The following is a 26,069-nucleotide window of genomic DNA, read 5'->3' as shown; positions in this document are numbered from 1 at the left end:
GATTAATTTAGAATATTCTCTACCCCTTTAATAACAATGATTGTGTGATGGATAATTGAGTTTCCTGGCTCACCTTATACTTCTATAATTCTAAACCCTCTCAATCACATATTATGCTATGACACAATGCAGGGGCGGACTGGGAAGAAAATGGCACTTTGTGCTGCTCAATCAGACGGCTGCCGAGAGGACTGATTGGAAATTTACACCGAGAGGAGATGGAATTAGCCGGAATTCTGAGTCATATCGCCTGGACTTCAGTACGTTACACTTAATATGACAAAACGGAGCTCGGACTTGTATGGCCAGAACATCGGAGGAATCATCATTCACATTAGAGATGAGAAATTGTACAAACAAAATATGTCATTATAAATTCCACCTTTTCTTGCTCATCAACTTTAATTATACATAAATCTTAAATAAATAAATAAATAAATAAATATATATATATATATATATATATATATATATATATATATATACATACACACACACACATATACAGTATATATAATATATATATAATATATATATATATATATATATATATATATATATATATATATATATATATAAATATATTTTATATATCTACTATACAGGTAGTCCTCGACTTATGACGTTGATCCGTTCTTACGCGGCGTTGTAGACCGAATTTCAACGTAAGTTGGAAACATACCATACGATGTTGCGTAGGAATGGATCAACGTGATTTAGTGTGCAGTACAGTCTTCCTCGGTTCCGAGCCGCTGCACACTAAATCGCGTACTGTAGAGGGAGAGCTGGAAGCTTGCGTTTATGTGGGAGCCTACATTTTCTCATAGGAATGCATTGGCCAGCGTTGATTGGCCAGTGTACAACATTCGGCCAATCAACGCTGGCCAGGAGGCGGAGTCTAATATCGGACCACAATGGAGACTGCTGTGGTCCGAAATTAGACTCCACCTCCTCACAGACGAGCCTCCAGCAGAACCAGCGTTGATTGGCTGAATGCTGTACACTGTATAGCATTCGGCCAATCAACGCTGGCCAATGCATTCCTATGAGAAAAAGTTAGCTCCCGCATAAATGCAAGCTGCCAGCTCTCCCTGTACAGTACGTGATTTAGTGTGCAGTGGCTCGGAACCGCCACTAAATGCAAGCTGCCAGCACTCCCGACTAGCAAGGACCTACTCGTTCATCTCTAGTCGTAACCACGAAACGTCGTAACCCGAGGACTACCTGTATACACTGCAAGTATAGAAATCATGCTGCATCCTGTGATGTGTGTGGCTCCATGGCTTTTTACCCCCCTAACAGTCCAATTAAAATTGCAAAAACCTTCTTGAAAATGTCACTTTCTTAGGCACCTTATGTATATTTTAACCCTTTATCAATCCAATGCATTTAGCCTGAAACCAATATCATGTTAACCCTCTCTGCATTCCCAATTTCCCAACCTTTTACTTCAATGTAGCTCTGCGAGACCTTGTATTTTGTACGTAAAGTCTTTGATCAGTTTTTATTACTTTGAGAGGGGAGAGGAACAGAAAACATTAATTCTATTCTCTGAATTTTAAGGTTTATCATTTAGAATTAATAATAAACCAATTTTATTTTAGGGATGGTTAAGGATGTGATGTTACCAATTGTGAATTTTTATTAAACAAGAGAAAAAAAAATTATTGTGCACTTTTTTTGTAAAACCACTTACCGTATATACTCGAGTATAAGCCGAGTTTTTCAGCACAGTTTTTGTACTGAAAAAGTGATCCTTGTCTTATACTAGAGTCATTACAGTAATTTTCTGCTAGCAGGCCAGGAACGCAGAAAGTTAGCCCCGGGGCCGGTCTCCACCGACCCCATACCTTTAAAGTTGCAGGCCGTGGAAAAAAAACGGTTTAAAAAAATGTAATAAAAAAATATAATAAATAAAAGTTGTAAATCACTCCTTTCCCTAGAATACATATAAAGGCGGGTTCACACCAGCACCTGATCTCCGTTATGCAGGTTTCTGTTTTCTGTTAGCAGAAGACGGAAACCGGCATTCAGTGTCCGCGGCTCAGCATCTTCTGCTCCCTGCGGCGAAACCGTTTGTTTTTTTGTTTTTTTTACCGGACACAAAGTCTTGCATGTCCAACTTTGTGTCTGGTTAAAAAAAACAAAAAAACAAAACGGTTTTACTGCGGAGAGTAGAAGACGCTCACCGGCGGACACTTTACAAACCCATGAATGGGTTTGAAAACTGCCTGCAGGTTTCCGTCTCCTGCCCAGTTTCTCGGACAGGAAACAGAAACCTGCATAACGGAGATCGGGTGCTGGTATCGGTACACATTAGGTATCCCTGTGTCTGACAGTGCCCGGTCTACTGAATATAGGGGATCTGCAGTGCTCCTGTTCTGTCAGAAAGGGGTTAATAGGAGCACTGCAGGTACCCTATACTCAGCCAGGCTAAATTCCAATTGGGGGGGGGGGGGGGGGACCCAGTTCTCAAGCTCAGGGAAGGGGCAGACAGACAACCAAAACACCCCCTCCCCTTCCCCAGCACCTACTACACCCAAAAATTCCGGCCATTTTAATTTTTGAAATTTTCCAGTAGCTGCTGCATTCCCCTTCCCCTATAGTGCCTGATCATGCCTGACAAATCCGATACTGAAATTTTCCTTTGGTCAACAGCTTTGCTTCTTGTTTACGGCACAAGATGGCGCAGCAGGTTGGCAGAAAAAGCGAGACTTTTCCAGCAGCCGGTCACTTAACCCCCCCGTGTGCCGGCTATGTCCATTCATTTCTATGGGAGCGTGCTGTTCGCTCATCTCTACTCATGACAGCTTGTACACATACTAGTCACAGCCTGGTCTACTCTGAGATTTGGGAACACATTTGTATACCCAGTAAGTGCCCAGTGTGTATACAGTCAGAGGGATTACCTTTTGCTGCCACTCTGAAGCTTCTTCTTCCTTTTTCTTCTTCGCTTCTTCAAGTAAAGCAATTTTAGCAGTAAACTCTGCAAGTTCAGCTGCCTGGGGTAAAAGAAAATAGGGGTTACTTGGGTTATTGGTAATCACAAAAATGGCGTCCTTCTTCCCTATCTGCACTACATTAACTCTCAGACTGCTGGAGATGGTTTAGTACAGAAGATGGGGGTAACTAGAATAACCTCTTTAACCCTCAGTCATCAGACGTTATCCACACATATCGTTTTATCCATACGCAATAAATGGACAAGGTAGCGCAGACAGATCTTGACTGGGTCTAAAATGGGAGTCTCCCTTATATGACATTTATATGATGTAATAGTCTTCATAAGAAATTTTCTTTAAGGTACTTGCAGTAACTTACATGTAAACCTCCAAGATGTAGTATTTATCCTTGAACCACCCTACCTGTTAAAAGAGGTTTTCCAGGATGAGAGGTCATCAATTGAAGATCTGTGGAGTCAAAAACCTTGGACCAGGCCAGGCGACATCACAGCCTGTCACATCATGGCCAGAATGCAGCTTAGGGCAGGTCCATACCTGCACCCGGTCTGCGCTTTGTGGGTTTCTGTCTTCTGCTGCCAGGAGACAGAAACCTAGCAGTCAGTGTCCTCCCGTGAGTGTTTTGTGCTATCGCGGAAATTTTTATTTATTTATTTTTTTAACTGGACCCAAAGTCCTGCATGTCCAACTTTGTGTCCGGTTAAAAAAAAAAAAAAAAAAAAAAAAAAAAAAAAAAAAAACACCCACGGTTTCACCGCAGACCACAAAACGCTCATGAGCGGACACTTTGCAAACCCATTCAAGTGAATGGGTTTGAAAACTGACTGCCGGTTTCCAAACCCATTCAAGTGAATGGGTTTGAAAACTGACTGCCGGTTTCCGTCTCCCATCCAGTTTCTCAGGCAGAAGATGGAAACTGAAAGCGGAGACCGGGCGCAGGTGTGAACCCGCCATTAGTCCCATTCAAGTGAATGGGCTGAGCTGCGATACCAAGCACAGCCGCTGTACAAATGTAGGGCACTGTGCCTGGTAAGAACTAAAGAGGCTAAAGCTTCTTCAATCAGCTGATCGGCATGGGTCTAGGGTGCCAGACCTTTACTGATTTTTATTTGATAGCCTATAATAGGTCATCAGTTATTTAGCTTAGAACACCCCTTTAACACCACATTGCGCATTACTGCCTTCTCCATCTTACGTTAGCGTTCAGGACTCTGTTGTTCAAGTCCACATGGGGACCAGAAAGACAGAGACTCTGTTTAAAAAGCGGTTACCCATGGACCCCATAGACTATAATGGGGTTCGCCTGGTTTCATACTAAAACTCCTCCATGCAGGACTTTTCTCTCCCAACGATTTTAAGCGGATTCTGCTTTGGAGTCTCTTATAGAGACTCGAACGCAGGTGTGAATCCAGCCTTACCAGTTGTTCTTGGTTTTTCATCTGATCCGCCGCTTGCTTGGCCAGTGCCGCTTTCGCTTCTTCTGCAGACCGTCGCTCTTTCTCCAGGCGCTCCGCCTCTTCTTTTGCCTTTTTCCTCTCTTGCTCCAATTCTAAGGCTTTTCGAGTCTGCTCTTCTAACTCTACAACACAAAAGCACAAACCAAAAACGGTTCAGAAACTGCAAAACGGTCAGAGATTCCTTGTGCAGATCATTTACAATGGGGCCGGCACAGATGAATTGTGGGATTCTTTTTGCATCCGGCGCATAAATTGCTGGAAGACCCTTACAGATGAATACAAAGTGCAAGCAGGACTTTTCTCTCTGCATTTGTCGGGCGAAAGTCAGTGGACCCCACTATAGTCTATGGGGAAAGCGTTTTATAAGTGGACTGGGTTGCCGTTTTTCAGGTCCTAATGCACACCCAAAGAATGGAAACCCAACTCTAGTGTGAACCTAGCATAAAAGCTGCTTGTTCTTGCCAAGGTTTCTCTACACATGACCTTTCTAGCCTATGTAATAATGTGGATTACTACCTAGTAGAGATGAGAGAGAACTATTTGAAACGGTCGTTTCGAATAGCACGCACCCATAGGAATGAATGGAAGCGGCCGGCACGCAGACTTTGCCGGCAGCCGGCCGCTTAACTCCCTGCGTCCATTCATTCCTATGGGTGCTTGCTATTCGAAATGGGAGTTTCGAATAGTACTCGCTCATCTCTATTATAACCTGTATATGACCACAAGGGGGGGAAGTAGCATGGACTTTTGTCCATGTTATCCCCTCTGCTATCAGATATCATACTATACTTTTGCATTTCCTAAATCCTTCAATTTCCACTCTGGCAACTAAGCCTAATAATAACCAGCCGGCTGCGTCCATTCATTCCTATGGGTGCGTGCTATTCGAAACGGGAGTTTCGAATAGTACTCGCTCATCTCTACTGCCTAGTGTTCAGAGATTCCCATGTAGAAAATTGGTAGTAACCAAGCCGTTTCCCTATAATTTAGCCATAGACGTCAGCTGTGTATAGGCTGAACGCAACACACAACCACCAAGTACAAGCTCTCTAGGACTGACCAAGATACAATAGTTGAGTGCCCCAAAGACTTAGTATGGGGTGCTCCATTCACATGGCTGCTGCTATTACTGGCATTTAGAATGGTGCACAGTACGGTTTTCTATTTTGTGTGGATACTTTCAGCTCCTTTGTGTATTCACCTGTTATTTACTGGCCATGTAAACCAGGAGCTTAAAATAACTGCATTACTTATGTACAGGCCGGGAGAGAAGCAGCTGACAGGCGATGGGCGAACCATTGAGCACTCCGGAGTGATTCACCTCACAAGGAGCCGGAATATTTCACCATCTCATTTCATTCATATGTCCTTTTATTACATAGCAGAAAACCTACACTGTACAAAGGGTTATAATGTGGAACAAAGCCGTCCGATCTCGGTGTACAAGGCCTCGTGTAATTCTGCTATGACACATAAGACATATTGGCTATGCCTAAGGTCTTATTAGACAGGGCGATGGAACAGAGCTGAAAATAACCCAATTGTTTGCTCTTCCATCGGATGTGCGGCTGATTTGAGCATGACAGAAACTCATCGCCCATCAGTCTGAGGGTATGTTCACACTTTTTTTTGTTGCAGGCTGATTTTGAGGTAGAATCTGCCTCTATGCAATCTTTCCAAGACTAATGGAGATAGCCAAGTACGGAGCTTAGTTATCACCCAATATATCTTTGCCTCTTCTGCATATTGCTCCCAAAGTCTTGGTATTGCCTTAGACTAGACTCTCATAGAATTTTTCGCAGCAAAATCTGCTGCAAAAATCCCGCTTTCTGTTCATTTCAATGGGACACTTCATTTTCCACTAGGCTGGCTGCAATAGATTTTGCATAGCAGATCCTGCCACAAAATCCAACGTGTTAGCCTAAGCTTATAGCTCCACTCCATAGGCTTATCTTGGTGTTCTTTTTGGACAGTAAAGAGTTAATCCCGACATACTTTTGCGCAGCATCTTTGTAATGGGAAACTCATGTGCTTTCAGATCTCTTGTAAAAAGAGCTCATGGTAGGTGACATGATGATATTAAGCGTGCATTCACACAGAGGAAAATGGCGCTGAATTTGGTGTGGAATCTGCATCAGATTTAGCGCTGAAAAAAAGGAACCCATTAGGAAGATTTCTTACGCAAGGTTCATACTACCATTTGGGTTTTGTCCTTTGGGTCCAAATGGAGAGTCCTTGCAGGACTTTTGTCGTCGCTGGTTTTAAGTGGAATCTGGGATGGACTCGAATGCTCTTGTGAACCTAACATTAGAGACTTCTATTAGCAACTTGTGGCCTGCTCACATGTGACTGGCCCATCGGATCTATAGCAGAATTTTATTGGTACACATGCATATAGGCAGGCGTCTTTACTGGCACAAATTATCCATATTGCTTCCTTTCTGCAAAGCCTGCAATAGAAGGATTTAAAGGGATCCTATCATTGCATACCCTTTTTTTCTGACTAACACGTAGGAATAGCCTTAAGAAAGATTATTCTTCTCCTGCCTTTAGAGGTCTTCTCCGCACCGCCGTTTGGTAGAAATGTGTATTTTCTTCTGTATGCAAATGAGTTCTCTCGCAGCACTGGGGGCGGAGCAGTGTAGAGAAGACATCTAAAGGTAGGAGAAGAATAGCCTTTCTTAAGGCTATTCCTACACGTTAATATCCAATGATAGGATCCCTTTAAAGACCTCTATAACTTTCGCCCCTGCTGTGGTTTCCATAACTGCTATTTACTTCTATTGGAGTTCTGGAAACATTACAGAAGGGCAGAATTCGGCCGTCTCTGTAACACCCGACTACATCCTGGAGGTGCAAATAACGTCATGAAAGGCTTAAGAAGGGAATAACACTTTCTCAAGTCAATGTTAAAGTAAATAATTGAAGTCCTGCATTTTTTGGTATAATTCACCCTTGATACCACCTGTTCCCATTTTATTATAGGCATGATAAATTGCTTTCTACCTTTCTGTGCCTTTAGCGTTTGTTCCTCAATTTGTCGGAGGCGTTCGATCAGCTCGTCCTTTTCCCGTTCTATTCTCTCTTTTTCTTTCTCTGCAATCTCCCTCTTCTTCTTCTCATTTTCTAGCTGAGCTCTAGACAAGAAGAAACATGCGGTGTGAAGAAGGTGAAAGGCTGGACATAACAGCTATTCATTATAAGCCCGGCAATCGATCACTGATGGATCCGCTGCACTATCACGTCTGCGGCGGCTCCACAATACCGCAAGTAAGTGCTAAGAGAAACCCTCGACACACAGATATTAGTCTGAGCACCGGAGTGCACACAATGCAGATATCAGCAGGTACTTCACTACACATAAGCCTGTGCATAGAACTAAAATACAGATCACATTTAAAGAGGGCGTTTCATGTCCTCCTGCACATGCGGTTTTATATACCGCTAGAGAGCTGACAGTGTGCTGAAGTCAACGCACTGTCGGCTTTACGGTTTTGTGCCCTGGGGCTGGAGATATCTGTACTCACTGTCAGAAAGACGATCCTGACAGTCTAGCTGAGCTGTGAGGAACTTACTGTCCATAGCTCTGTACTGTCAAAGGGGACGTTCCTTACCGCCCAGCAATGATGCTACCCTGTGAGAAACGCAAGCAGGGTCCCGCTGCAAAATCTGTCTTGTGAACTTACCCCAAAACAGATCTAATATAGCGTACAAGAATAGTTTTTAGCGATGGGACAAATCGACAAGCCTTCTCTGGCGGCATACAAAGTACAGTAGAGGCCTATAGACGTCTATGGGTGCGCCGTTACAGCAGCATACAGTTTGGAGGGTGTAGGGAACATTAATATGATCATATACATTTTGCAAGATTTTCTAAAATACAGTATGACAGTAAGACATATAAAGTATACTATGACCCGACAATCACAATCTGTATACCCCTGCTGTAAACAAGACTCTCTCACGTACCATGACATAACACCGCTACATACAGGATGGTGAACGCTATACGCAGAAAATCCATCCAGCATCCAATACATAACACTGCAGATTACTAGAAGCAGTGAATGTAAATCTGTGTAACATAATCTAGTCTAATCTGCTCCTCATCAGACACGTATGTAGCTACACACTGCTCAGATTTAGTCTTGTGGAGATATTGGGCTGCAGTTTGCAGTCCGTACAGAGTCTACACAACAAGCTAGGACACATAGAAGCCATTATATACCAGAATCTCCATTCGCCTGAAGAGGAAGGACTTGGAGGTCTTCCGTTTGGTGACTGCGACCTGACCCGAGTCTCCACCCCTGCCCTAATTCAATAAATCCCTTCACCACAGATTCCCCCTCCCTTCATGTACTGCAGATGTAGATTGTGAGCCCTATATGAGACAGTGCTGACAATATCTGTAATGCGCTGCAGTATATGGCGGAGCTCTATGAGTAAGCTATCTAAATATATTGTATAGAAGTTATAGAATTGTAAGAAATAGTGTTACTCCTCACATAGCACTGACTTATGTAAAGTTTGCTGAACATTTTCTAATATTTTCCTTGGAGAAGCCAAGCAATGACGTGACCCTTCCATGTGTCTCTGGTCACTACCTCTCCAGCTGCTTCTGATGCTTCTCCTCTCGGGCCTGAGCTTTCATCTGCTGAACTTCGATTGTGTCCGGTTTCCTTCGCCTCATGTAGAGCTCGTGGTTGCCCATGCACAGGGCCAAGATCCTTTTATTAATTCGTAAACGGGGAGCGTAAAATACAAAATCCTGCAGCCAAAGAAAAGCACAACAACTGAACGTTACGTTATTTCCAACCCAATGCAAAAATCATTTACAGGAGGCGTCTGGTTCGGAGAACTCATTACTACAGGGATGTCTAGGAATTAGAGATGAGCGAGTACTATTCAAAACGCACCCATAGGATTGAATGGAAGCAGTCGGCACGCAGACTTTGACGGCCGCTTAACCCCCTGCGTGCCGGCTGCGTCCATTCATTCCTATGGGTGTGTTTCGAATAGTACTCGCTCATCTCTACTAGGAATCAGACATCATAGCCAGAAAGGCTACAAAGAGTATCCCTCTCTATGAAGAGCCCGGCATGCTGGAACAACATGTACAAGCCTCTCATTTCATAGGAATCAAGTTCTACCTAAGAATGTCACTGCCAGACTGCTCGTAAACAGAGAATCAATATTAAAAAGAGAATAAGAATATCAGATTGGTGGTTGTTCCAAGGCCTGGCACCCCCACCGATCAGCTGTTTGAAGAGACACAGCATGCAGAAAAACACTACAACCTCTTGGCTACTTACAAAGCACAGCGCCACACTGTTTGGTGGCTATTCTTGGTATTGCAGCTCAGCCCCATTCACTGGAATGAAACAGAGCTGCAAATAGACAACTTGATAAATGAAAGTGACGTGGTCAGCTGATCTGTGAGGGTTCCAGGGCTCAAACCACCAGCAATCTTATATGGATGACCAATTCTAAGGATAGGTCATCGACACTTTAGCCCTTAGAAAACCTATTTTACTAGAACCTCAATGTATTCAACACTAAATTGAATTGGTGTTTGGGACTATTCTGGGCATAGAGCAGAGGAATAAACGTTTTCTCCGATATTTCACGACTCCTGTCTTTACGTTCTACCTCGGACGAGCTGAGGAATACAATTTGGCATACATTTTTTATGTGACACATTCATTCAATGCACCAGAGCAGACTTAATAAGCAGAGGATGAAAAGGGAACAAGATGTCCTGAAACGCGTGAAGCCGCCAGATTAATCACCGCTGATCAACCCAGCGTAACCAAAATGTTAGCAATGACAAAAGAAAGAGCGGCTCTTACCGGAGCCTTTTTGTCGATTGGTTTTATAACAAACTTTTTGTCGTTAAATGAGATGTTTCTGATTTCGCTCCAAGGAAATCCAATTTTAGGAGTCAACCTGAGGAAATGGAAAAGGGGAAAAGAAAAGGAGATATTTACAGCGAGACGACATTACATTTCTGTGGCTGCACATAAAATAGCAGGGTGCGCGACGCCAAGTAAATTGCATGGAGGAACCGCTCCGTGTATAGAGAATTACAAATACATATTCACGACAGACGTTTAGAAAACCGCAGCGACATCAGATTAAAGACTGAAATCCCTGAACGTGTCATTTAGCCATTTTCATTCCGGCATAGAAAATCTATAAATCCAGGCTTCCGTGGAGGAAACTTGTGATAGATCAAGTGTAGAGATGAGTGAACACTATTCGAAACGGCCGTTTTGAATAGCACGCGCCCATAGAAATGAATGGAAGCGGCCGGCACGCAGACTTTGCCAGGGGCCGGCCGCTTAACCACCCACGTGCCGGTTATGTCCATTCACTTCTATGGGAGTGTGCTATTCGAAACGGTTGTTTCGAATAGTGTTCGCTCATCTCTAATCAAGTGTACAATTGTACTGGGAATACATTGTATATCTCAGGTCCATCGCAGTAGCTGATAACTTTCTGTCTGATGCTGCACGCCCCCTTCAGGTTACACTTAGGGCTAGTTCACATGGAGTTTTTTGCAGGTCGATTTTGACGCGGAATCCGCCTGCAAAAGAGGTCGCATTCATTTGAATAGGAGCCGCTCACATAAGATGGATTATTCTGCTGCAAATACCATGAGGGATCTCTCTGCAGCAAAATACGCAGTAAAACCTACATCCATAAGGCTGAGGCCCCACGTCGCGGAAATGCAGCATTTTTTGTTTCTGATTTGCTGCGGTTTTTTGAGCCAAAGCCAGGAGTGGATTGAGCAGAAGGGAGAAGTATAAGAACTTCCTAGATATTCCCCATTTCTTTTGTAGCCATTCTTGGCTTTGGCTCAAAAACACTGCAGCAAAATCTGCATCCAAAAAAGCTGCATTTCCGCAACGTGGGGCCTTAGCCTAAAACAGGTTTTGCTGCAGATTCACCATCACATAGAGAAGTAAAATCCACCCCGAACGGAAACCTGAAGAGATGAGAACCAGACCTAAGATGGTTCGAGAAAATATTCAAAACTGGAAGTGTTTAACTATTGTCTAGAAAACAAAATGAGTTTATATTCATGAAAAAACTCCTTTTAGACTAAACTCAATGCAGGATAAGAAAAGTTAAGTAGTTAAAAAGTTACTCGACTGCTCATGTAGATGACATTAATAGTTAAATTTGTGTTCAAAAGGGTCCCTAGACTTTAAGGCAGACCTGGGCAAAGTCGGCCCCCGGGCCATATCCGGCCCTCTGACTGATTCAGTCCGGCCCGCACAGCTTTGACTAGGGAGGCGTGTCTAGGGGGGGGGGGGGGGGCGTGTCTTAGTGCCGGCCAAAGATGGAGATGTGGAGCGTGTCATAAAGTACTGAGAGATGTAAGGTGAGCTGCAGGGGGGAGAGAGAGTGTGTGTGTCTATATGTGTGTGTGTGTGTCTGTCTATATGTGTGTGTGTGTGTCTGTCTATATGTGTGTGTGTGTGTCTGTCTATATGTGTGTGTGTGTGTCTGTCTATATGTGTGTGTGTGTGTCTGTCTATATGTGTGTGTGTGTGTCTGTCTATATGTGTGTGTGTGTGTCTGTCTATATGTGTGTGTGTGTGTCTGTCTATATGTGTGTGTGTGTGTCTGTCTATATGTGTGTGTGTGTGTCTGTCTATATGTGTGTGTGTGTGTCTGTCTATATGTGTGTGTGTGTGTCTGTCTATATGTGTGTGTGTGTGTCTGTCTATATGTGTGTGTGTGTGTCTGTCTATATGTGTGTGTGTGTCTGTCTATATGTGTGTGTGTGTCTGTCTATATGTGTGTGTGTGTCTGTCTATATGTGTGTGTGTGTGTCTGTCTATATGTGTGTGTGTGTCTGTCTATATGTGTGTGTGTGTCTGTCTATATGTGTGTGTGTGTCTGTCTATATGTGTGTGTGTGTCTGTCTATATGTGTGTGTGTGTCTGTCTATATGTGTGTGTGTGTCTGTCTATATGTGTGTGTGTGTCTGTCTATATGTGTGTGTGTGTCTGTCTATATGTGTGTGTGTGTCTGTCTATATGTGTGTGTGTGTCTGTCTATATGTGTGTGTGTGTCTGTCTATATGTGTGTGTGTGTCTGTCTATATGTGTGTGTCTATATGTGTGTGTGTCTATATGTGTGTGTCTGTCTATGTGTCTGTCTATATATGTGTGTGTGTGTCTATATGTGTCTATCTGTATGTGTGTGTCTCAGCAACCTAGAGGCAGAGATGGAAGGGGAATGTTATACTTAGGGCAGAGATGGCAGATGGAGGGGGACATGAAATGGGGAAAATAAAGGGGGATATGAAACTGAGGGAGAAATGGAGGGAGGGGGGGACATGAAACTGGGGGTAGATGAAGAGGGCACTTAGACTGGGGGGGACATTAAACCATGGAGGTAGCTGGAGGGGGACCTGTCTGCCTCTAGTTGCCCCCAGTTTAATGTCACCCTCCAGCTACCCTACGGTTTAATGTCTGCTTCCCGATTTTAATGTCCCCCTCTAGTTGCCCCTAGTTTCATGTCCCGCTCCAGCTGTCAATTTATTGCCCTCCTCCAACTACCCCCACTGTTTAATGTCCCCCTCCAGCTGCTTCAGTTTCGTGTCCCCTCTAGTTTCCACCATTTTATACTGGGGCACCAGGAGAGGGACCTAATACTGTGGGGCAGTTGGAAGGGAACATTACAATGTGGAGACATATAATGTACGGGTGACTGTAGGAGGATTATACTTTGTGGGGGCACATGGAAAGATGATTGGGAATGGGCGGAGTCAACGTAGAAGTGGGTGGAGCTAAATTTGCCGTGACGCGGCCCTCTAGCATAGTTTCAATTTCTTATGCGGCCCCATGGGAAAATTAATTGCCCACCCCTGCTTTAAGGGCTTATTCACATGGGGCAAGAGGGGGTGGATTGACGCCAAATCCACCTCAAAATCTGCCCCTTCACAATAGAAGTCTATGCAGTTTGCTAGCAGTTTGTTCCCGCTCACGCAAAAAAGAAGCAAGCTGTCCTTTCACCACCTCGCGACACCTCCCTCCGGACTAGGCCCATTCACTTGGGCCTAAATCTGGAAAGCCATGACTAGATGCTGTGCACTGCACCGCGATGGAATGTGTCTACGTGGAATCCCCTAGATGTAAAAACTTGTAATTCAGAAGCAACAAGATAACAAAATCCACACTCACTTGTCATCGTGTTCATAAATATTAAGACCTAATGCATCGACCCCGAGCCAAAGTTCAGTTCCTTTTTTGTTCTTTATCTCAAAGTAGTTGACTCCGTACATCTCCAGATCCTGGGCGATCTTCAGGTACTCCATCATAGAGTCTTCCCTGCAGAGACAAAGACGACACTCCAGTTATACAAAGTTCATAAACCCCAAGAGGTTGTCACACGGTCTAACCTACCAGATAGCATGCTCACTCATGAAATCTCCTAAACCCTGGTGGAGAGGAGGACTGTACCGCAGCCTAGTAGTGTGACCACTAGTGTATAGATCCAATACAATGATCTCCAAGGCCCCCTGAGATGCTCATACAACTTACACAGTGATTCCAGTCTTACATAGTACTAGCATATTGGATATTGATAGGATATGCTACCGCTTTGCCATGGGTTAACCTCCAACTTTTTGGACCACCAAGGCTTCAAGATTATTCGTTGCATGGTGCCAGAGGTCAAAAGGAAGATGCATCATTGAAAAAGTTCTGCACCTTCTTCATTCTCAACCATATCACAGCCCATAATCTGGTCCTGGCAGGAATCTGTAAGCCTGAATCACTAAACCGGCGGTCAGTATGGAATCTGTGATGATATTTTCCATGCAATATGGACACATTAGGTTAAGGCAACCCTTTGTGGAGAAAGAGGTTTTTTGTTAAGAGATTTCATTTTTTTTCCAGCTAAAGTCAGGAGAGCAGAAGGGAGACATTTAACCCCTTAAGGACCTGGGCATTTTTCGTATTTTCATTCCCTTCCCCCATATTTCAAGAGCCCTAACTTTTTCATTTTTCAGTTCACAGAGTCACGTGATGACGTACAGAATGGAGGTGCAATTGGAGTAAAAATGCATTTGTGTCAATTTCATATGGGTTTAATTTTTACGGCATTCACTGCGTGGTAAAAATAAGACGTTAGCTGTATTCTGCATATCAGTATGAACACGGCGATACCAAATTTATATAGGATTTGTCATGTTTTGATACCTTTTATAAAAATGAAAAACTTTGCAGAACAGAAAAAAATTTGTGTTGCCATGTCGATACCTGTAGCTTTTTCGTATTTACACGTATGGAGCTGGGTATGACCTGTTTTTTGCTTTTTTTTTTTTTTTATTGTAGATTATGATCCCTATATAGGAATCACAATGTACATTTTTTTTTTCCTATCAGTATGTCTTTGTAGAATGGGAGGAAATCCATGCAAACATGGGGAGAACATACAAACTCCTTACAGGATTCGAACCCAGGACTCCAGCACTGTAAAGCTGCAGTGCTAACCACTGAGCCACCGTGTTGTCCCGGGATGACGTTTTTATTGATACCATTTGGAGAAATGACCTGACCCTCAGGTTATTAATAATGGGAGATACTGAGCACTGATGAGGATTAGAAGTCACAGATATTGCACATGGGAAGTTTCCTAAATCTAGGGACCGTTTTCTTCACTTTTCTGACAGATCAGATACAGGTTAGGAGTAGTCACTGAGTAGCCCTGGCAAGTCTTAAGGCCCCATCACACAGATGTGACACAGACTTTAGTGTGAATCTGCAGACTAACCTGCCAATTTGCGCCCCTGCTTAAAGTCACATTTTCCTATGCAAGTGTGTGAGAGTCTGTATAATACCCTTTGTAGCTTTCCATAGAAACCAGCTGGTGTATGAATCACAAGGTCAGTCTGTCAATCACATGACTAGCCGGGGACTCATTTGGGAGCTGCACGTGAACAATGCACCTGTGCAGCAAGAATTGACTGCAGCATCTAAGGGGTTAAACGGCAAATCTGCTCTCTGATTCATGACAGGGCTGGCATCATGAACAACAGTCCATAGTACCCTTTCCCCTGGGGTTATCCGATGTGCAGAGACAGGAAAATTCCACTAAGTCTGGATCTAAGCCTATATCGTACTGACCATCATAGATAAGCAGGACCACAAGAAATATCTGAGGACTTGGTTAGGAATATAAAACACACACACCTTAACATGCTCCTGTGTTCCTCGTGCCAAGTTTGTATTCTTTCTTCCCATTGTTCTTTCGTCAATTTATGTTGTTCCAGAACCCTGAAGAAAACAAACGAAACGATGATAAAGGAGAACTCTTTATAGCAATAAAATAAGTGGAGGCCAAATGTTAGCAGGGTTCATGTGGAGGGCAGAGCTGATATTTTCTATGTAAAGCAAGATCATCTTTGCATAGATAAATACCCACAGACAAGGAAAAAAACATACCACTTTGTATGGTCCCCAACAATAAACGCATCATAAGGGGTCACCCTACAGACGCCACAGTGATGATGTGAAATTTGGGGGGAACCCTGCTGCAGTGTGTAGGATAGGTCTACCTTCTGGGAAGCTGGATCTTTTGATAAAGATCTGCATGTGAGGCCCCCTATAATATCAGCTTGCCCACCAATGCAGTAATAAACCAGATACTGTCGGCACTGGATACAAAGGGAACCCCACCCTTTATTAAAGAGGTTTGCAAGGGCTTTAATACTGCTGGCACTCCTAAGCATACACCATCAATATTCTATAAGTGAGGGGTGTAGCACCCCTTCCCCTCTCCGACTGATTGAAAGACCTCAAAGCTCCAGTGAGCACCACATCCCCTTTAGGGTCAGTTCACACGTGAACTGCCCGCGCGGGTTTTGACACCGAGAGAGAGACGCGGTGAGCCGCGTCTCTCTCGTCAAAACTCGCCTGCCGCAACCATCGCGGTCGCGGCTTTCCCCTCCGCTGTCAGCTCAAATGAATGAGCCGACATAGGAGGGAGCTGCCGGGGCCGGAAGCCGCGCGGCTTCCGCCTGAAGAAAGGGCATGTCGTTTCTTTTCTCCGCTAGCGGCAGCCCGCCGCTAGCGGAGAAAAGAAAGCCCGGTGGTCTACATAGACCACCATTGTAAAGAGGCGGATTTTGAAGCGAAATCCGCCCCTTTGCCTACGTGTGAACTAGCCCTTATAGCTTACCTGATAAAACTCGAGCTGCAATACCAGACATGGCCACTACACAATGTATGGAGTTGTGCCTGGTAAACAATGGCAGCCCATCAGTGATATCGACAGTCTATCCCAGGGGTAGAGAACGTACGGCTCTCCAGCTGTTGCAAAACTACAACTCCCAGCATGCATATTTGCTCTGCTGTTCTTGCAACTCCAATGGAAGTAAATGGAGCATGTTGGGAGTTGTAGTTTCACAGCAGCTGGAGAGCCGAAGGTTCCCTACCCCTGCTCTATCCTTAGCAATACCAAGTCCTTCAAAAACCTCTTCAACTCATTTTACGCTAATAAAGCTTTCTGAACCAGAAGAGTCACGTAGCCAATTCTACCTAGTTATCATTAACATATAGGTTAGGAATACCAATAAAATATCATTGGTGGGAAAGTAGAATTTGCTTCTAGCGCCACCTACTAGAACGCAAGACCCTATAGATTACAGATAATCCCATCACTCTTCTGACGGGTTTGGCCGACATCAATCTAAAGTGTATGGTCAGCATTCTACATACGCTATGTTCATACTAGTGTTCGCCTCCCTGTTCGAGTCTGCACGGGGGGGATCCAAATAATGGAGAGCCCCTTCGCTTAAAAAAAAAAAAAAAATTATCCGCAGCCACCGTAAACTGTAACGGGGTCAGCTGGGTGTCCGGTCTTCAGTATAAAACCGGCAGAGATAAAAGTCCCCAATGCAAGACGTTTCTCTCCACTGATTTTAGATGGCGTCTCGGAGATGTGAACCTAGCCATAGGCTGCGGCGGAGCGAGAAACGCCACACAATATCAAAATATAGGACAAAGGACGGGAATGACACATTTCTGAAGCTAAACTGGACCACAAATTGCATAGATGTGTGCCACTTACCTCAAGCTATTGTCTGCAGCCTCGGAGAAACAGAAGCGCAAACCACTTATTTCGCTAAAGGAGGACATGCATTTACAGATTCCATTTCATGTCCATTTTCTAAAAACATGGGAATCAATATTCCGCAACAAGAAGAATGCCAGGCCATTGCATTCACGAGAAGAATGGGATGACGTAGCAGTTTCCGGTAACCGCATTATGTAGGCTCGCGCTTCCCCCTTACTTACCGCTGAGGCAGCAGGCGGTCATTGGCCAGGTAACCCGGCTTGTGGGCATCTTTGCTGTAATCTCCATATTTGGCCTGCACGGCATAGGACGCCAGCAGGACGGCCGTCTCGGGGGGGCAGTAGATCTCATCGTTTAATATTGCTTCTTTCACTTGCAGAAAGAACAGTCTCTGGGTTATCTCCTGGATTAATTCTTCGGAAACGTCCTCGGGGAAAAACTTTGCTCGAAACTTGAACTGCAGAGGGTTTTCTTTCCGGACGTCCTGCTGAGTCACCTGAAAATCATATTGGGTGGTTATTAAATAGAAATAAGTTCCTTTGGAAGTGGGATATTAGAAGAACACAATTCTGGATTCTGCTGTGTTTCTCCAGTAGATTTTCAACAAGTCTTTCGAGGGAGTGACATACAGGGGAAAATTTGCAAAGTGCGTACCCGCCTCAAAATCCTGACCATAAAGACGGCTACCATAGAAATCAATGGGAGACGGTCAGGAGTTTTTTCCGGGAGCGGTTTGTTCTGGCTCCCGGGAAAAAGAACGGACATGCTCATTCTTCAGACGGAGTCACCTCACGAATCCCCCTGAAGACACTCCCTCCAGACTAGGTCCATGCATTTGGGCCTAATCCGGAGCGGAGTGCGTGACTGGATGCCGATGCACTGCACCAGCATCCAGTTGCAGCTACCCATATTTTGGACCGGAACCTGAAGCCGCCTCTGCCTCAGGTTCTGGACCAAAAAACCCCATGTGAACCTGAAATAAAGGGAACCCCTCCCTTGAAAAATGAGATCCAATCTGCGAGCTGCATGTTATAGAGCAGGAGGAGCGGAGCAGATTGTTCTATAGTTTTGTGGGAATAGATTCAGTATAGCCTGTCCCATTGAAAGCAATGGAACAGTGTGAACACTAGCCTGACTACAACTTTATTCAGAATAGGGGAGAGAACACCCTCCTTCTCATGATTGTTGGGGCCTGCACCTTCACACCCCCACCATAGGACAGGGAGATAACTTGTTAAGATGGGACTACCCCTTTAAGATTTGCACATTTATAAATCTTCTCCCCTTAGGTTGCCGATATCTGTGTGCTACATAACATGGCACCTGCCAAGTTTCAGAGCCGTCCTGCTGTTGCAGTTGGATCTAGTAAATGCTAACGCGTCTTCCTGCTAGTGAGAGAATATTCGGGAGGACTTGTGTAGCGCACAAAGGTTTCCCCGGGTTTGTATTACTTTATCAGGTTCTTCACCTATGTGCAGGAAATGGGCAATGACATGGGGCGAGTGCTGCCAAGACGCTTTCAGCATGGTGCCAATCCAGCTTTAAAGAGAATAGTCATGCGAGACAGACGGGTTACTAAGGATACATTGCCTAAAAACCACAGCCTTTCAGGTGCCTAGCATTCATCTCAAGGTGAAACTGGCACTGAACGGATGGTGCGATGGCACACAAAAGGTCTCCTTTATTCCCATCTATTACCGCTAGATTATTCAGATTTTTGTAAACTTGTATTAGGATATAGAAAGCCTTACAGGTGAGGGCACATGGGGAAAAATGTCTGTAGATTTGAATAGGTAAAATCTGGAACAGAATAATATACCTGGAATCATGCAGACCTTTAAGTCTGTAGCAAGACAATTTCCATCTCAAATTGTCAAAATCTGAACTGTAGGCTACACGCATACGACCATGTGTATGTGTTTTGTCTTAGGTTGAACGGAACAGACGACACACAGATGATATCCCTGTTCTACCAGTGCCTTCGTGGATCCATTAAAATCCTTCCTGTCCTGTGTTTTGCCCCAGGCTAACGGACCCATACATAGGCCTACGATAATACATGGAGTGGCGGGGGGGGGGGGGGGGGGGGCATTTTGGGGGTGTATGTAGCCTAAGTGTATTGTTTTAGAGTTTTAACCGCTTGGTGTTCAGTCGCTTAGATGCAAACCTATGGCGAGTAGTTATTCGATCGAATACTACTTGCTCATCTCTAATTATGAACTATAGCTTGTGAACACCTATATGTAGGGTTGAGCCGATCTTGACTTTTCAGGATCGATTTTGAAATCCGATTTCCGATCATTTTTCATTCGAACCCGATCTCGATCCCAATTCTGATCCCAATGTAAGTCAATGGAATTTTTTTACTAATCGGAGATCGGATTTTAAAAACAATCCTATTCACTATACAGCATGTAATCTAACAATTGAACGCTTTAATTGTTAGAATTCACGCTGTGTAGTGATTTTTTTTAATCCTCTGGCTACTTAGTCCCCCCTGGTGTCCACTTACCTGTAGAGATGGCTGGTCCGGTGCCCGGTGTTCTCGTTCTTCTTCACCTCGCTGCCCCCTGCCTCCCAGGTTAGGAGAGTGTGGGCGGGTTAGAGTGTGGGCGAGTACTGGGCGGGAGACATCTCCCCACCCTGTACCCGCCCACACTCTCCTAAGCCACAAGCCCCGCCTTCTTCCTAACACTAACCTGGGAGGCGAAGAAAAACGAGAACACCGGGCACCGGACCAGCCATCTCTGCAGGTAAGTAGCTACTAAAGATGTTAGCTAGTCTCCCATTAGAATGAATGGACGCAGCCGGCGTGCAGGGGGTTAAGGCTGTGTGCCGGCTGCTTCATTCCTATAGAACTGCAGCGGAGCTTTTTAGCTTTTGCTACTGGCCAAGCATTGTGGGAAATAATCTCCGATCTTGATCCCACCTAAAAAGATCGTGTTTGGAATTCCGATTGCAAAATTTTCTCGATCGCCGATCGGAATCCGATCTTTTCCGAACACGATCGCTCAACCCTACCTATATGTTGTGTAGCAGCATCAGTAGAGAATCCAAATCCATACTTAAGGTATCGCGCACGACCGATTGTACAACCGCATCTCTATTCATAATGTTCCTTGATGACTGAAAATCTGTCACAAGAACTATACGGATGTCAACCATATTCACACAAACTGTGTTGCAAAGCGTTAAATCCAGGCTAATGTGTAACACTGAATTATTAGGAAACGTTCAGCGTGGTAGCATTTGGTTTCCCTATTACAGATCTGAGAAGACATTGTGAGCGGCCAGGCTACCAGCTCCTCACATGTTCCCACCTGCTGCCGCTCCAAAAATAAATCTATGACACTCGAAATAAAGAAGAAAAAGAAAAAAAAAGTAATGAAGACCGAATGCTCGGAATCAAAGGACATTTCAGAACAAAGGGCTAGACAGATAAAAGGAACTGAAGAGGAGAAGAACAAACCTTTTTATTGAGTTTCAGCCATGTGGAGTAACCCTTGCTGTCCACATACTGCAGCCCGAAAAACCAAACCTCTCGGAGACCCACTGTTTTCACCACCTGGAAAGGTAAAGAAAAGGAATCAACATCTGAAGAATCGGATACACCTAATAGATACACAGAGGAGGAGAAATACTGTAGAATAAAGGGAAAGTTCACAATGGGGCCTATAATCTGGGGTGCAGACATTATGGCCAAAGTTTTAGGGTCTCAGAGGACACCCAGGTAAACACAAGGGGTGACAAATAAGTTTCGTGTTGTCAGATTATAATCCAGGGTCTCAGAGGTAGAGAACAAAAACGCCAACCAGCAAGGTACATGGTGTAGGTTCATTTTTTTATTCACTCCTCAGGTTTATGGAACGAGTGGAAATGAACTGTGGTGAAAGTGATGTCCATGTACATACTTGGACTGATAGTCTATCGCTGCTGCAATGCTGTTATATTTCTAGCTTAGACCACACACACTTGTCGCTGCAACTCCCAGAATCCTCTGACCGGGTGCAGCTGAGGGTTTTAGTCTGCAGTTACCGTACAAGAACCTAACACCATGCAGGTCCATATATCGGAATTGCATCCATGTCAGGGGAATATAAGGCAACATTCACAATATACTTGCAGGGTCAAAAGCATGTCCCTTTTTTTTTATTCTACGTTTGCTATATGGACGGTATAGTCTGTGGAGCCTGGGAACATGGAAGCCTATACAATGGTATACGTCAGACATTTACCAGAACTAAGGGTAGAATGAAAAAACTGCAGCAAAAAAAAATAAAAAAAAATAGAATGTTCTACATGTTACCCTCCGTTCACATCTACATTCGTATTCCGTGTGGGGGAGTCTGCATGGGGACCCCCTTAATGGAATACCGAACTCAAGTGCCAGCGCTGTGCAGTGAAAGCAGATGGACCCCATAAACACGAATCATGCGGACAGGACGGTAGATTGTCAACTACTTTCCTGTCCGCATGTTCCCTGCAGAGATCTGGCGGCAAGCACATGAACCCCATTATAGCCTATGGGGTCCGTGTGCTTTCACTGGCACACCGCTTGCAGTTGTGTTCGGTGTTCCGTTCTGGGGGGTCCTCATGCGGACTCCCCCAGACGGAAAACGAACACTGATGTGAACGAGGCCTTAGTGGGGCTCACAGTGATCAAACCAGTCAGCAGGAAATGGGTTGCATGTCGTAGAGACAGGACGCAAATGTCTATGCTGAGACAGCCCTTACCAATATGTCATAATGCAGAGTAGGGAGTCACTGGGTGCCACCACAAAAGTGCCAGCCATGACAACCTAGGTTCTACCAACCATATTGTCAATGATCAATGAGCAGCTCCAAGAGACAGGTGCCCACGAGTCTAACTTATCTGGTTCATATACTGTACAGTGTACAAAACAGTATAAAATGTCGTGACGTTCTGGGTCTATATGAATGAAGCCGGGCACCAACCAGACAGTCAATGTGATGAGATCTGGGTTCTGTTTTGTAGGTCGGATACATTCCAGTTTCCATCCTTGCAAAATATCTGTTTTGACTGGCGTCATTATCCGGCAGTCTGCCTTACTGACTGTACAAACCCCGGGGCATCTTCATTACCCGGTGTACCCAAATTACCTGGTCAAAGAGCTGCTTGCCGGTTGTATTCGGCTGGATGGCAAACTCCAACTCCGCATCCATGGTGGTGACCCGTACATTGATCTTTATAAAAAGAAAACAAAGTAAAGATGAATTTCAATGACACAGATCATCCATGAATAATAATAGGAATGCATTGACTGGAGGCAGAGAAAGGAAGCAGACGCTGATGCCTTCAGGTTCCCCATGAACGAGCTCTTGTCATGTTTGCACCGGGACTTTGCCGCTTGCAGACAAGATGTATAACAGGATGTGATGGATGCGGCATAATCAGTTGTCACATGAAATTGGGATAGGTCGCTGAGAACGACACGGTCACGTCATGTGCCCCTGTGGGGCTATTCAGCAGCACGCAACACAGGACGAGGTGAACAGGGCACGGAAAGGAGACCAGAGGACCAAAATAGAAGGGAGGTGTAAGTACATGATCTGTACACTGCCCAGGAGCCGGTATACAAGCTACAGACATCAGCCTGACCAGGGAAAGATGGGGCAACACAAACATGGGGCAACTACTGCCGTACCTATGAACACAGTTAAATAAAGCCGACTTTGGCGGTGACATAGTATTCAGGGGGCTTTGCAGATGATAAAAGGCAGTAGTCGGTGACCACAAATTCCTGTACTGAGTCAATCACTGCAGCAGGTAGCAGACACCAGCGAAGGATCAGGCAGCATCGTAACAGAAGCCACAGGGGATCAGTGAGGTTGTCAAGTCTTAAGCCGTTCCATGTATGAATTATTATGGACTGAAAACAACCCCCAGTTAGGTCATATGGATCTCTCTATCAGAACATCCTTCCTAATGTATGGTAACTCTGTAGGAGCCTCTCCAGTAAGGCTATTACATGGTCGGACACTCATCTGAGTAACCGCTGGGTAATGCTACATTTCTGCCTGTAGTAGTCGCTGCAGGGAAATTACATGGCTGGACATGGCCATATCAGCTGCTTGCTGGTGGTGCTAAGGAGTGAGATCTGGGTTGATCAGCTGATCGTTCCGGGGCCCACCTTCTGAAAAGAGCAGTCTCTGAATGGATAACCCCTTTAATTGGGAGGGGGGGATTCTTGGTCTTGAAAGCCCCAACATACCAGTAACATTAGAGTCAGGGTAGATGCTAGAATGGCGTGGTTAAAATAAGATGCTCCCTGGTATGGCGTGGATCCAGTGGGTGGCACTGCCTCCTGTGACTGTTAGGGCTAGTTCACATCGGGCTTGTAACTGCATATTTTGGTCCTGAGAGTGACGCAGGAAGCCGCGTCAGAATAGGATCAAAATGCGCCTGCCACCACTGTTGCGGCTTCTGACAATCGCGGCTTCCTGCTCTGGAGTAGGCCCAAATGAATGGGCCTAGTACGGAGGGTGCTGTCGCGAGGCGGACGCCGAGGCTGAATCAGCCGCGGAAACTGCCTGAAGAAAGGACAGCGCGCTTTTTTTTTTTTTTTTCCGTGAGCCGGAAAATAAAAGAGGAAGCTAGCGGTCTGCACAGACCTCCATTGTGAGGGGGCGGATTCTGAGGTGGATTCGGTGTCAAAATCCGCCCCCTCTTGTCCCGTGGGAACAAGCCCTTAGTATGAGACAACAGCTGCTGTATCCATGTCAAACCAAGCGTGTTAGGGTTGCAAATAGGGACGTATTAGTTCATCTCTACTTGGACCATGCTGCACCCAAAAATGCTGAGGCAGAGGGTGCCTTGGGTGCAACAGCTTGCAAAACCGTACAGCTAACACTCCTGGAACACGCCAGATTCGCACCCTACCTTATTATAACCACAGCATTGTAGACTCCCCGTATCAGGCACAGTGCTGTCTGGCAATGGGGGGTGGTGAAGAATATATATATATATATATATATATATATATATATATATATATAAATTATCTATCAGGATCGACTCCTCTTTCATGTGTTCGGTCACTTCCACATGATCTCCAAGTCAAAGCCAAAAGTGGAATTGAAAGAGAAGCTGCATAATGGAAAGATCTGCGCCTCTTCTCTATTTTGTCTTACAATTATCAATGTAAAAATACTGACTGTGTGAATATGGCCTACGAGGCGAGGGTCTCGAGTCTACCGTCAGATAGTCTAGCTTTCTCTACCTTCTTTGCTCTGACAGCGGCCGGACTACTAACACAAAGCAAAGGGATTCCAGCAAGTGACAGAAATAGCCTGACCAGGGCCGGCTTATCCACTTGGTTATTTTACAAGGTGTTAATCATTCTCACTAAACAAATGACTATTTATAGGCCCCGGCCCGGGAAGGATAACCTTCTGACTCTGCCGCCTCAGTGGCTTTAATGTTTTCTACCAAAGGATTAAGATCAGGAGCTAAACAAGGAACTGCTCAAGATTTCTTCTCATTCACGGCCACCTGTCCTCCATGACATTACCTGGACTGCAGCCTGACTACTGACCGGAAAAGCCCAAGAACAAAGATGGCCGTGTACAGGAGATAGCAGCCGAGTCTCCCAGAACAAGTCTTCTTTACCCCAATAACCCTCATCATATGGGGAAGGGGGTGCAGGAGATCTCTCATATTATGGCCTAAAGTCGTAACCTGGAAATTCAGAGTGCTCTAGAAAGTTACCGCACTAAGGGGCTCTTCAGGATTAGAGAACGGTCGGCTTTGCCAATATGTGCCCGGTGCCAGGCTGCTCTGTCAGAGATGTCAGCCTTAAAGTTCAGAGAGAAGAGTCAGACCCCATTATAGTCAATAGGGTCCGGTGATATCCGTGTGCATAGCAGTCCGGCTCTCCGATGATGCCGCCTCTCACAGTCCAAGGATATCGGTGCCGAAACTAACTGCACGGAGCCACATATCGGCAAGGAAGACAGTGCACTGAATTCAGCTTTCTAGTGGTATAGAACACCAATAAAGTCAAAAAGACATGAAAGGTCACCTGTAATTTTTTTACTATATAAGATTTTCTCTAAGCATCCTAGGGTTGGTTCACATCAGCTTTTGGATTCCGTCCGGAGGAGTCTGCATGGGGACACCGAGAACAGAATACAAACGCAATTGCAAGCACTGTGCTGAAAAAGCACACGGATCCCCATAGACTATAATGGGGTCCGTGTGCTTGCCGGACGCTGCCCGCACGAATCATGCAGACAGGAAAGTAGATGGTGAACTACTTTCCTGTCTGCACGATCCCTGCGGAGATCTGGCAGCAAGCACTCGGACCCCATTATAGTCTATGGGGTCCGTGTGCTTTTACTGCACCAGCGCTTGCGTTTGTATTCCGTTCGGGGCGGTCCCCATGTGGACTCCCCCGGACGGAATCCAAATGCTGATGTGAACGAGGGTTTAGGCTAGGTTCACACCTGCGGCCCGTCTCCGTTTGGCATTTCCGCCCCCAAATGCTCTTAAGAAAAGCAGAGAGAAAAGTCCTACTAGCAGAGCTTTTCTCTCTGC

At 45.0% G+C, this 26,069-nt stretch overlaps 1 protein-coding gene across 1 annotated transcript in view; it reads right to left on the bottom strand.

Moving 5' to 3' along the window:
- RDX (radixin) overlaps positions 1-26,069 on the bottom strand; it is a 64,607-nt gene that overhangs the window by 5,584 nt on the left and 32,954 nt on the right. Inside the window, exons 3-12 of the mRNA XM_075266064.1 lie at positions 22,634-22,717; positions 20,982-21,077; positions 17,734-18,008; positions 15,628-15,711; positions 13,615-13,761; positions 10,267-10,363; positions 9,022-9,185; positions 7,424-7,554; positions 4,379-4,539; positions 2,910-3,002 (exon numbers count right to left, since the gene is read on the bottom strand). Coding sequence (XP_075122165.1) covers positions 2,910-3,002; positions 4,379-4,539; positions 7,424-7,554; positions 9,022-9,185; positions 10,267-10,363; positions 13,615-13,761; positions 15,628-15,711; positions 17,734-18,008; positions 20,982-21,077; positions 22,634-22,717 — 1,332 coding nt within the window. The remainder of the gene's footprint in view (positions 1-2,909; positions 3,003-4,378; positions 4,540-7,423; positions 7,555-9,021; positions 9,186-10,266; positions 10,364-13,614; positions 13,762-15,627; positions 15,712-17,733; positions 18,009-20,981; positions 21,078-22,633; positions 22,718-26,069) is intronic.

This window comes from Leptodactylus fuscus, chromosome 2, assembly GCF_031893055.1.
Source record: "Leptodactylus fuscus isolate aLepFus1 chromosome 2, aLepFus1.hap2, whole genome shotgun sequence".
Lineage (NCBI taxonomy): Eukaryota > Metazoa > Chordata > Amphibia > Anura > Leptodactylidae > Leptodactylus > Leptodactylus fuscus.
This window is presented reverse-complemented; position numbering and strand designations above follow the sequence as displayed.